The following is a 12,953-nucleotide window of genomic DNA, read 5'->3' on the forward strand; positions in this document are numbered from 1 at the left end:
AGGCTTTTTTGTGGTTCTAGTGTCCAAATGAACAATTTAATTGTGAGAGTTGTGAGGTAAGAAATGTCAAAGTGACTATCACAGTGCCCAAGTATTCTATTTTGTAAATCATGGGTTAGTCATTTTCGCATGGAACCATAGGCCTTTACTATTCCGAATCCATGTTTTCTGATCCCAGAAGAACAGCGGCATTTAACCGCTCAACTAGGGACCGATTCAATGTGCTTCTCCATTTTTTTCGCATGAAAGCTAACGCTCGTCTATGAATGCGATACAGTGATAATTAGCCTTGTTCTCTTCCTATTTGATTTCCAAGCCCCCTCTATGGCCGTCTATCAAAGAAAACTTTAGACGGTGAACATTCCTTGTGGATAAGCATAAATATGTAACCTTATCAAAAATGAAAATCGCTTGTCCCGATTTCTACATATTTTCTCTTACAATGTTTCGTGGACAGAACAAAACTCTGTTGTCTCTTTTTAAAACAACAAACAGGGTTCTTTTCTTTGAATCGATACCGAGCAAACAATTTTTCCATGTTTTTCCAAGCGTAATTTGCGTGCTTGATTTCCAATCTCTATAGGTGCTCAACTACTGTCCAAAAGATATGCAAGCGGATATTTCTGTGCACCTGAACCGGTGCGTGTTCAACAGTCATCCAGCCTTCAGGCTTGCTAGTGATGGCTGTCGACGATCGTTGGCCGTCCACTTCCAGACGTTGCACACCGCGCCCGGAGACTTGATATTTCACCAAGGTGAAAGCGTGGAGTATTTGTGCTTCATAGCATCTGGTTCGTTGGAAGTACTTCAGGATGATGAAGTGATTGCCCTCTTGGGTAAGGTGGTTTAGAACTTTTGAAATGTATTCAAAGAGTTGCGAAAATTTGTTCAAGCTTGATTAAATAGATTTTTATACAGATGTCCCAAAACGTATGGTAGCCTGTTTGAGATCAGCTGACACGGAAGTTTTGGAGGTACTAATCAAACAAAATAAAAAGACAAATACGTGGCAAACTAGTTCGTCGTTCTTCAGATGGAGTTGCATGATTGTTTAGATAGCCACTTATGTTTGCAACCTCTGGTAAAGAGAAACAAGACAAATTCGCGTTCTCTTCTGTTTATGTATGGCTTTTGCTACTCGGTTTTGTCTTGAATCACTGGGTTATTGCGCAGATAAGCTCCTCTACAAATGCATATTGCTGGTGAACATCGTTCCTTCCAGCAACATGGCAATGCGTTTGTCGGCTTGATGTGGTTATCCGGCAAGCACGCAGAAGCAATGGACATCATTGGTGTAATTTTAAGGAATTGGAATGGACTATTCTCTACTCAAATCGAATTGACTGAAAAAATTCCAAAGATATATTGCATTTTTTATATTTACTGGTATCAGAAAAGAGGATTTAGGAGAGTATAACATCCCGATGTCAATCAGGTTATGGGTTGATGCTTTGCATTATTGAATTATCTTTAGTTTGTACGTTTTTTTTGTGTTTTCTTAATTGCGTTTGAATAACCAGCGCCTAAAGTACCCCCTTGTGGGGGACCGTTTCTCAGTTTCGTTATGAAATAATGATGGGAAATCACCAACCGTGGTGTTGGATAATGACATGTGAAAGAAGTCCGGTTTTCACATTTCGCCAAAAAAAATACATTACTAGTAAAGAGAACGTCCCGAGTTTCAAATTTTCTTTTAGAGAAGGCAACTGAATTTTTTTGAGGTAAAAGATAGCATCAAACACTTGCATGGATTTTCAAATTTTGATATGATTCAACGCGTGTGCGTCCAATAACCGTCATAGACTTGTCCTCAAAACGGTTCACATCGTTGGCAACAAATCAACATTCTTATCTCTATTACGATGCGACCAATCACTGTCACTGAAATTCGTTAAGCCTTTATAGATTGCTCGTAACAGACCATCATTTTGCGCTCAAAAATATTTGGCAACCACGTTACGCCTGTCCTGGTCTATGTAAATGAGTGACCTTCAATCAGCCAGACCCATAAGAAGTCCTTGTCCTCATATGTTTCACTTCCTTCTATTGGCACCTCTTTACAAGTATTGCGAATAACAAAACTGTATGAAGCGGGTTCAGCTGATAATTTTTGTCTTCTTTGTCCTTACCTCAAATGCACGGAGGTGAGATACGCTTTTTAAGAGAGCGTGCTGTTGCTGTCCATAAATTGGGATGATGTTAACCGGAAACCCAACTGCATCTCTCGTTTATACTAGGCTTCAATTGAATGTGCCACTCAAAGGTCACGCCGTATTCCAGAAGGAATGATATTCATGATATAATTGTTTACTGGTTGATATAACAGCTTGGATGACTAACGAATACTTCTGAATTGCTCAGTACTACTCCTACTACTACCAGTCCCAATTTGTTTTGAAAATGAGGCTAACCCATCCCAAATCAGGTGAAACCGGTAGTAGTCTGTCAATGAGTATTCACCAGCCGACAATGAGCTGTATTAGTGGTATTGATTGTGCTTAGTTTGATTACCTCGGCTCTGGTTTTACGTCAACTCTTGTTAAGCAAGAACCTTGCGACGAGTTACGAAAATCCCAGAAATTCGCAACCTGCAAATTAACGTAATTTTGTTTGCTTCAGTCGGCACATGCTTCCATGCGGTTTGGATTCTTGCCTCTGTCTTTTTAATGGGGTCATTGCATTCGCCCTTAGACTGCTACTGATTGGCATCGTTTTATATCAAGCACACTGTATACTATTAACAAGATAACGTGGTATTATAAAAACTGTGGGTCCAGGTATCCAACATTAGGCATTCAGATCTGCGTGGCTAGTATGAACAAGGGAATGACTTCCAATAACTCGCACACGTATGGTTGTTAAATTCACTGGCTGGTTAATTTAATTTAACTAGGCTATGATTCTTTTATCCTGGAAAAATTTCGCCCAAAATGCAAGGGTCTTGAGGCACACCAAAGTCTTCCAAACATATGCATCAACCTTTCAAAACCAGGATGTTAGGTGCTTTCTTCCGCCAACTGTCTCACCCTATGCTGTCACCTCACACCACAACATGGTGGGATTAAAATAAATAATAAATAAAATAAAAGTAAATAAATAAATAAGCGTTGGAAGCTGTTATCTAGGTTTCCGTGCAAGTAGCAAGTCTACTGTTGAAGTAGACGGATGTTTAGTGCGTAACCTGGCGAGTGCTGCATGATAGACGCCTACTCCCATTTCGGTGAAATATTGTATACGGAAAAGCTTGAAACCAGAAGACAACCTTCAGATAATGGGGACCTACTGAAGTACCACTGGTTTGACACAGTAGCACGTCAAACTTATGTAACCAGATACTCGATAAATGCTTGTATCATTCCTTAGGAAGTCAGTGAACTTGAACATTCACAGAGATGTAGATATTGTTCAATAAACCGCTTATGTTAAGCTATCTGCTGCAGTATGAACCTAAACAGGAAAGTGCATTTACGCGACATGATAAGAACATACGCAGTAACCTGGCATGGAATGACCGAGATTGATTCAGATGGTGGACATGATTTTGTGTGGTTCAAATTTTACAGTACAAGCTACCAAATCAGGGAAAATAATCAGTGAGGCAGTCAAGTGTAGTAGTCATCCCGTCAGAAAATGCAACTGACATTCTAAAATACCTGTGCATTTTCTGCCAAATGGTGTAAATTAATGAGCTGTCAAAATTATACAAGCCTTTGGTTTTATCGATTTTATTTTGATAAAAAGGAACACACTAATTTTGAGTGAAACATTCGGCCGACAGAATAATCTAATTGTTTACTAATCTGGATCAAGTAGAACAAATCATTGGTCACTGACGAAATTATTTTCCTAGCCGATTGTACAATCGTGGTTTTTGTCTGAAACAAAGAGGCTATGTGAGTAGTCGAAGTAAAAAACTATGATGAGGTTGAATTTCGATGAGTTGCGCGGGGGTGCTGAAGATAAGAGAGAAAACGACGACAGTAAAATGGTTCGAGTGCTCTCAGATCAGCCGTTGATTGATAAAGATGATTATGTTTTATGAAGATTAGTTAAAACTGTCTGCCAACAAGAGACCAATAAAACTCCTGACAGCAATGTCTGGTATCAACTATCCGACTTTAACCACGGCGCCATGGAAGCCGTTCGATGTTTTTTCGTCAAACGGTTACGGTGCATCTCGCGACGACACAAAATTCAGGATGAATAACTTTCTGGCAGCCTAGAAATGCAACCAGAAGGTATATAAGTCAGCACAATGGAAAAATGATGACGTCATGTCATCTCTCGGTGAGAGTTAATTTAAATACCAACCAGCCACTGGTGGCTTATTTGCTAAGCTCTCAGCCAATAAACAATCCCATACAGGTTTGTGAGATGCACCATGTCTAGACAATTTAACAAAACCTGCTCATTTGTAAGTACACTTTGGGCTTCCGAACTCCATGCTTATAATAATAGAGCCGAAATGAAGTCACAGACCTATCTCGCTTCAGCGTAACAACCATATGTGATAGAATGCACTTATTTTTCAGGGTGAAACGCACACATAACAGAAAGTCCTTCAAATACATCAACGTGTATTTGGTAAAAAATCAAACTTTGTTTGTGATTTTTTCCCGAAAAGAAACAAATCCGAATGTAAACTGAACAAAGGCCGTTAAACTAAACTACAAATTCGTGATATACATGATCATACTGACTAGTAATAAGTTGATTCTTCCTCATCTCAGATATGCTGCCAAGAGGACTGCTTGTGTCGCGTTCTGATTGTTTATCTTCATTTCTTGCGTGGAGCTTCGAATTACAAACAGTTTTTACCGGCAGTGTCTTACTACATTTGTGAGTACTATTCGAAACACATCCGTACAAATGCCTCCTCTTCTTCACTCACTCGTTGCCAAATGAAAGTCAGGCTGAGTTTCATTTACCGTTTTACACATTTCTCCGGGGAAGTAAAAGGAGTTTTTCTCGCCATGAAAGATATTGTGTGCAAAGTGGACGTTAACTGGAGAAATACACTCATTAGCAAATCAATTTTTAATCTCTCGTGTATGATATTCTACAACTCAATGTGCTGTACACAGGCTGCCTCATTATTCAGTTGGCACGATATTCGAGATATCGCGGTATATTTTCATAAGAGAAACTATTCACAAGTTTGCTGAAAACTCTTCGGCCGTCCACGATCGGTTGCGCCCTTCCTGGGCTCATCAAGTAGGCGCAGTCCCGAGTTTCCGTCAACCTTATGTTCTACTTGAACCCAAGTTGGATTGTTTTCGAGGACTACACTCGTTTGAAAATCAATTTGGTTTTCACGATAGACTTAACTGAATCCCTCGTTTGTGATGTTCTACTCGGGGACTGAGCCTACCTGATGAGCCCCAAGAGGGGTGAAACTGGTCGTGGGCTGTCAAAGAGTTTACAGCAAGCTTGTGAGTAGTTTCCTTCATGGACGTTAACTCGTTTTTGTAGTCTAAAGATCGTCAACTCCATTGACACGCACGTAAAGATTCGGTTCTGTCTAAATAAGCGACAAATACTATGGCACTGAAAAAAACACTACCCTTTATTGTGCTTTTGGTCGACTGGTGCGATAAACACATGATGATTTTCTTGTTGTAGGTAAAGGCGACGTCTTTGGTGATCCGTGCTGGAGGACGACCTCTTCAATCCCATCAGCTGCTAGCGTCCGGGCTCTTACCTATTGTACTCTACACACCATTCGGCTGGAACGACTACGCGCCGTACTGCAATTTTACCATGCATTTGCTAACAGTTTTACGAGGAATTTGGAAGTAAATTACAATCTGTGTAACAGAGTAAGTACCTTTTAAACACTCCTTCATTAATTAACTGAGATTCATATCTTTGCGTTAGAAGCGACCAAATTAAGCTATTTGCAAAATGCGCTCATTTTTAATCGATTCTTTTTACGCACTAGTATAATTCCCCCTTTTACAAACTACTTCAAATGAGTGTGCTGCACAAGGGCAGCTGCATGTTACATAAGGTTGTTGAAGAGTTCTCAGCAACCATATGAGTAGCCTTCTTTAAGGACAAATAAGCTGTATATTTTGCCACCATACAGTAGACAGGTATTGGAGTTTACCTAGAAATATTTTTGTCAAAGTGATACTACCGAGAACGTAGCCATGGTGCACAACAGCTCAATTGGAAAACTCACAACTTTCTACCTCATCTAAACGGTCACTGCTTTAATAAGGCGTCACTTCAAACCACTGTCTATCTGCCTGTTTTCATTATATTGAACACCCTAGTGATCACAGATCCATAGCCCGCTTGCTAAGACCATACACCGAAATTTTTCTGCTCATTTTTTGTGCTAAGGGCGTGTCGTATGCGCTTAATGCGCAAGCTGGCTTCTTTTGGTTATCTCAGTTTGTTGTACTTTGTAATTTCGAAAAGCTGGCCTCTCACTAGAATGGTTTTGCTTAAGCCATAGGAAACGATTCAGCATGTTGGGTCACTACGTTGCTACTCAATATACACGAGGAATATCTTATTATCCAAAATTACAAGACGGGGTCATCCGATTGCGTAAACAAATGAGCATCGTGGTAGCGAGTATCTTTCGCCTCATCACTTGGCTACTGGGAATTCACCAGTAGTGTAGAGGTAGTGCCTACACAGATTCCTGGAATAAATTGCACACCAACTGGATCTGCACCACTTCTGGAAGAGCAACATCATGGGAAGCAGTCTTTGAGGGGGACGACTTTCATTTGGTCCTCAAAAATGTGGCTCTCTACTCAGATTCCATTCAGAGCACTCTATCTCGCAAAAGATTCAACTGGTGCCTTACATATCCCATCTGTTTGGACTTTTGGTGAATATTCCTTGATTACGTGTTCGAAATGGTTAGTCTTTTGTGGAGTAATCAAAATCGTCCATTAGCTTTCACTTAGCCATTGCATGGTGCTGTGTGTTTTAACGTGGCGTGAAGTAGAACTTTTTAACACCGGTCGAAATATGTTCCGTGACACTAAACGCTGGTGTTGAATATGCTTATAAGGCATAAAGGTAAATCGAACCAGATAGATAGGGGACATTTATTACATATTCTTTTCTTCTTAAATGGTGCAACCTCCGCCAGGGTCGACGTGACCCTGTTCTGTAAACACGACCTTCGGAAAAATCGGCTGAATGCCAGATCTACTGAAAATCTCAGCAATTTGCCCATTCTGCTACCTAAAACACAGTACCCAAGTTTTAAACTGATCCTGTTTTGCATTTATATACCAAGATGTTCAAACGCCGAACCTAACTTTACTGGTGAACTTGATGTATATTCCTCCCATGAACAAGTGAGCTTGACAAACGACTAGCTACACATTGCAGCGGTGATTCCCTTGTCCGTTCGAAGCAAACTTGTAAAAATACACTGTAGTTTAGATTCAGTTGCCCCAGTTTCTCTGGACAATGGTAAAACTACTTTGAAGTTTTGGTGAGCTCAGTCGCTTGGTTGTGGCTCAATTGTCAAACCGTTCCCTCATCCGTGATTATACCCATCTCCAACCGATCACAATAGTTGTTCGTCTTGCTCACAAACGTCATAGGGCATCACTGAACTAACACGGTGCTGTTAAACATAATATGCAAAGGCGTTACAGTATCCTTCAAAAATAATAAACTACAAAACCCATCCTTTATTGGCCCCTAAACTCGCCGATGGTCGTCACAACACGCAAAAAATTCGATGCCAGTAACGACTGGATATGTAGCTTCAAAAAAAGACCAAAAACCGTTTTCGGTAATGAATAATGATTTCAAAACACATATGGTAACGGTCTCTGAAAAGTGTGCATTAATTGTGACTACTTTTGAGTCAGCTCATTAGACTCGAAAGTGTAACCGCCGTTAATATTCGAAAAGTGTTATTCAGAGTAACAAAAGGCCACGTCTAGTGACCACTTCCAGGCAGCTTCCACTTGAATAATAATCTCCACCCCAACACCCCACCGATGACTAAATGACTGGATATACGCCAGAAAGATGGTTGAGATAGTTTGATAACGATATGCCATTCAACAGCAGGAATGATGCACAAATTTTTAACAAACTGTGGGTGAATTATCAGGTTACATTGATAAATGCAGAGTCAACTATTTTGTAGCAGTGTCACGCAAAGCTGAAAGTCACCATGGAAATCGATTTTGTTTCACAAAAGTTGATTACAAACAAATCCTACCTGACGTTTTAGGACATGGTCTGAAGGCTACATTACCAGAAGTAGTAAGTTCTGCGATCGTGACAAACAGATTAATATTCCTGTGCTGGGAATTTAGGCTGGTTCCGCCCAGTCCACCATCACACATGACCCTGAAATGAAAGGTAATCCCACGAGTTTTAAACTAATTTTAACAAAACACGTTATGTCAATTGAACTAGACGTCAACATCGATATTTGAGGGGATCTAATATCATGATATTCCTTCAATAGCTGAAGTATCGAAGGATGATCACTCAAAAACTTTAACATGGGATTGGGTAAAGAGTGGCGAACAACTGATTCCAAGTCTACGAAAATGGCTATTTATAAAAAGCAACGTGTTTACCCTGTCCTATTCTTGTGCAGCATACTGGAACTGCCTGGGCGCTTTAGCAAACTCAGTGACCCTTCTCTGTCTTCTGTCCGGTCAATCCTCTGGTTAATTCATTGGTGTGCCACCTTCTGACCATTTTTGCTACGCCTATTCATCTAACATTTACTGTCTTTATTTGCAAATCTGTGAGTGCCTAAAGTATGGGAAGTGGAAGTCATTCCGTCCCCGCTTAGTTAATGGCTTGGAATATCCCAGCGAAAGATTTTTTCTTTTTGCAAAGTGTTCATTGCGATTGCTCGGTTTTATATCACGATAGTGAAATCAGGTAAAGTTCCGTTACCTATGCTGAATGTCAAAAAGTACATCGCACACTTCCCATGCCCAGCTAACCGTATGCCCGCCCAACTTGTAACTTGGTTTCAACCTAAAAAATATTTCTCCCACACTGCTTTTTAGATTATATTCCGAAAGCTTGCAGACGTTAAACGGGAGATGGAGCTTTCCATGCGACAGAATAAAGAGCCTCCTCTAAGCAGCTTACCAGCAGGTCATCCTGTTCGGAAACTAATTTCTCGTCTTCGCCGACCGAGCCAAAATTTAGGCACAATTATGTCCGGAGACAGCTCATTGGAGGGATCTGACCTAGAGAGTATATCGGGCTGTGTGCAGCCGGAAAACCAAAGACCAAGAATGTCTCTAGCGAATGTAGCCCGTGGACTTGTCGCTAAAACAGATAGTGACACTCAGGCTCCGAGTAGCCACGCAACCACATCGACTTTGTTGAGCTCCATAAATGAACGTGTCTCAAATCAAAGTATGACTACTGAACCTCAAACTGTAACAGGCGCTCCCCTTATGGACAACACTACGGGCGCCGGAGGTACTCCCAGTGCAACTGCAACCCAACCTAATCCAGCGCGTAAATGGGCTCGTCTTATTTCGAAGTAAGTTATATGGAAAAGTCTGTAGGCTTGACAGCACACAAAATGTCCTCGTTCAGAACCAAGGTAGACTCCACTAGTGTATTGTGAGGATATGAGGCCGCACAATGATTAATATATTGAGGATTTTGCAGATACACTTTTCAGGGTTTTGCCATGTATTTTGGTTTCATTTTATTTACAGAATGAACCTTAGCGTTCTGTGAGATGTTCACCGCAGAGGGTCCTCGGGAAAGATAGAACGGCTATGCAGTTCTACTTGGCTTTTAAGCATAGATTTGCTTTACCCACAGGATAAAATCTCAACTGAAATGTCTGCGGTCTGCTATCAGCGTTTATAGGGTTTAGAAGAACCTAATAATACCCCAAAATAATTCAGTTGAGTTTAGTACCTATATAGTTTCGAAGTAGTTATATGGAAAAGTCTGTAGGCTTGACAGCACACAAAATGTCCTCGTTCAGAACCAAGGTAGACTCCACTAGTGTATTGTGAGGATATGAGGCCGCACAATGATTAATATATTGAGGATTTTGCAGATACACTTTTCAGGGTTTTGCCATGTATTTTGGTTTCATTTTATTTACAGAATGAACCTTAGCGTTCTGTGAGATGTTCACCGCAGAGGGTCCTCGGGAAAGATAGAACGGCTATGCAGTTCTACTTGGCTTTTAAGCATAGATTTGCTTTACCCACAGGATAAAATCTCAACTGAAATGTCTGCGGTCTGCTATCAGCGTTTATAGGGTTTAGAAGAACCTAATAATACCCCAAAATAATTCAGTTGAGTTTAGTACCTATATAGGTGAAGCGTAGTGGCCGTTCGTGTGCACCATCGGCTACGGTGATCCGCTCAAGTAGCGCACACCCTGGAGATCGGTTAGATCTTGCTCTCCTTGGAGGCTCAATCACTTGCGGGCGTCTTATGTAGGTTTGTATCACGTACTAGGTGACTCCCGGGTCCTAATTCTAGGTTGTGCTCTAAATGTGTAACCTAAGACAAGAAGAGAAATTTAACCTAGCCAGATTAGCTTATTATATAAGCAACGCAATTACTAAAAAGTAAATAACTTTCTATTTCGTTTGATCAAATCGTCCAGTCGACAAAACAAACCTCCAAAGACAATTGGACCGTGGAAACTTTTTATCTTCGAATAACACGCTGATTTATCCATATCGAGGTTTATGAAATACCTGTCTTTCTTTCCTTCAATAAAAGCTGCAAATACTCCTTGATAAGAAAAAGATCAATATTTAGTCTTGCATTTCCCATATTGCCGTATAGGTATCCTTTTTTTGGGGTCAAGTCTATAGTAAACACACGAATAGTCAGGGTCGTAAACGTCCTTCTTCTGTAGCTTCTTCCATAATTCCGTCCACAGTTTTTCTTAGAATCTTGGTGGTTTTCTTCATAAAGGCATGAAAATTATAGGAAGTCTTTCCGGAAATTATTAAAACGACGCTGTTTCCCCAAATACCGATTTCTTAGTTTCCGCGTCAGCTCGAATCGCTTTTGTTCTCAGTACAACCAAATATGATCACCGTATTTTCGTCGTTGAAAGTCTTGTAGTTTGATGAAAAGGTTGATCCGACTACATTTCGTGCTCTGTTTATCAAAACACTTGCCCGGTGTAATACTGATAATTTGGCACAGATACCAGTAGCATGAATGTACTCATTCTATCTAGATCCCGCTGAGTTAGACGCCGAAACCCAAAAAAAACGAGCCGTCCAAATGAAGGTTTGACGACAAATACCGTACTATGAAAACAAAAGCAAAATGACTAACCTCGAATAATGAAGGTATTCCGGCTCCCATACACTGTGTCAAGATGCGCTTATTCCAGACGAGATCCTGTTAGGTTCAAACACAGGGTTAAGCAGTCGGTCCATGTTCTATATTCTGCCCTCGGTGCCCGTAGGCTTATTCCAGATATTGCGTTTCTGAAGCTGTGCGTCACCATCGCCCGTTATTGGGAAGACAGCCGTAAAGCATGGATCCAGAAACAGACAATACCACGAATAAAAAGATATCTAAGACGTATGTCTCGTCTATGTTTCCTCATAAGGAAACGTATATTGTGCTGACATTCATCCACAGCACAAAAATGTTCATTTAATTTGCAATTAAGTGAATGCTCCTAGTAGAATCAGATGAATGAGGTATACAATTTTCGCCTGTGTGACTAAGTTTGTTCCAATACACCTGAGAAAGAATTTTTCGATTTCTCATTATCCTTCCACCGAGAGAAGTAAACTAATTGGGCCGACCAAGGAGGCCAGGTGAAGTTTAGGAATCGAGGACTATATTTAGATATATTATCATCTGATATATATGATTATTTTGTACATTATGTATATGTGCATACATTTTTCAGTGTTAGCTCAAGTTTGACACGTGTTGCTCGTATCACACCTGAGATACTATGGGGTTTCCTGGAATGTGTCCTTCAACTTTTGGTTCATTTTTGCACTACTTGTTGCTTGTTTTCCAAGTTAATAAGCGATTTGCGTGTGAGCAAACCCTGATTGATGGTGTTCATTTTGTGGATTGAAGGTGAATCAGCCAGTCAGAATGTTTGCTTGTGTTCGCATCACATACCTCCAAACTGACGGAACCCACGTTTCTATCGTTCACTCATCCCCAAAATCTGAGATGGCGAATTCTAATAGTGTTCCTACACTAAACTTCATAACATACTTGCTAGTTTATGAATATTTTCACCTGTCTCCTTCCACAGAGCAACACAACCCCGGGTACCAAACACAAATACGGACGCTGTTGACACCAGTCTGCAAGCCTCATCGGTACCAGCAGACAATAAACCCATGGTTAAAGCAGTACCAGTAACAACCGTGGCTGACACCCACGTGCCTCAATTTCAATTGGCCGTTGTTCCACCTGCATCTCAAGAAAGTGCAGCTGGGATCAACTGTCCAAAAACCGCAGCAACTGTGATGGTCAGCGATGCGGCAATAAAACAGCTGGGTCAGGCATTACAAAAAGCACTTGGAGAAATCCACAAGGACTTATCTTCGCAACTCGTTGACGTTTTAAGCCGAATCAACAATCTAGAAACCCAAGTTGGCACAATACAAAACCGTCTTGCAGAAAATGATCGAAAGAAAGACAGGCACTCAAGATCACAAATGAAAAAAGAACCACAAAGTAGCAACCCACCCATTTCACACTCTAAGATTACTAGCTCCAAGTCAGTGGAACCAGAGTAAATGTTACCTCATTGTACAAGCAAATCTACCCCAGATTCTGCTTTCTTATATTTTCTACCTGTTTGGTAGCCTAGTTTTCAGCCTCATTTGTTTTAGGACTACAATGGTATGCTCTTATTTACACATGAATGACATTAACGCATACAATCGTCCAAAGTGTCAATCCGCTGTTGATCTGAATGACTGTTTCTCTCTGTGCCGCACTCCTGCAAACGCATG

The 12,953-nt window shown here is 40.7% G+C and overlaps 1 protein-coding gene across 1 annotated transcript; it reads left to right on the top strand.

Moving 5' to 3' along the window:
* Positions 1-607: 607 nt before the first annotated feature.
* T265_00439 (hypothetical protein) lies at positions 608-12,734 on the top strand (the record flags this gene model as incomplete). The annotated part of the gene is made up of 4 exons (XM_009164212.1): positions 608-836; positions 5,623-5,819; positions 9,021-9,508; positions 12,245-12,734. The coding sequence occupies 4 exons, from the start codon at positions 608-610 to the stop codon at positions 12,732-12,734; spliced, it is 1,404 nt and encodes a 467-aa protein (XP_009162476.1).
* Positions 12,735-12,953: the final 219 nt, after the last annotated feature.

Source organism: Opisthorchis viverrini (genome assembly GCF_000715545.1).
Source record: "Opisthorchis viverrini unplaced genomic scaffold opera_v5_4, whole genome shotgun sequence".
NCBI classification, from domain to species: domain Eukaryota; kingdom Metazoa; phylum Platyhelminthes; class Trematoda; order Opisthorchiida; family Opisthorchiidae; genus Opisthorchis; species Opisthorchis viverrini.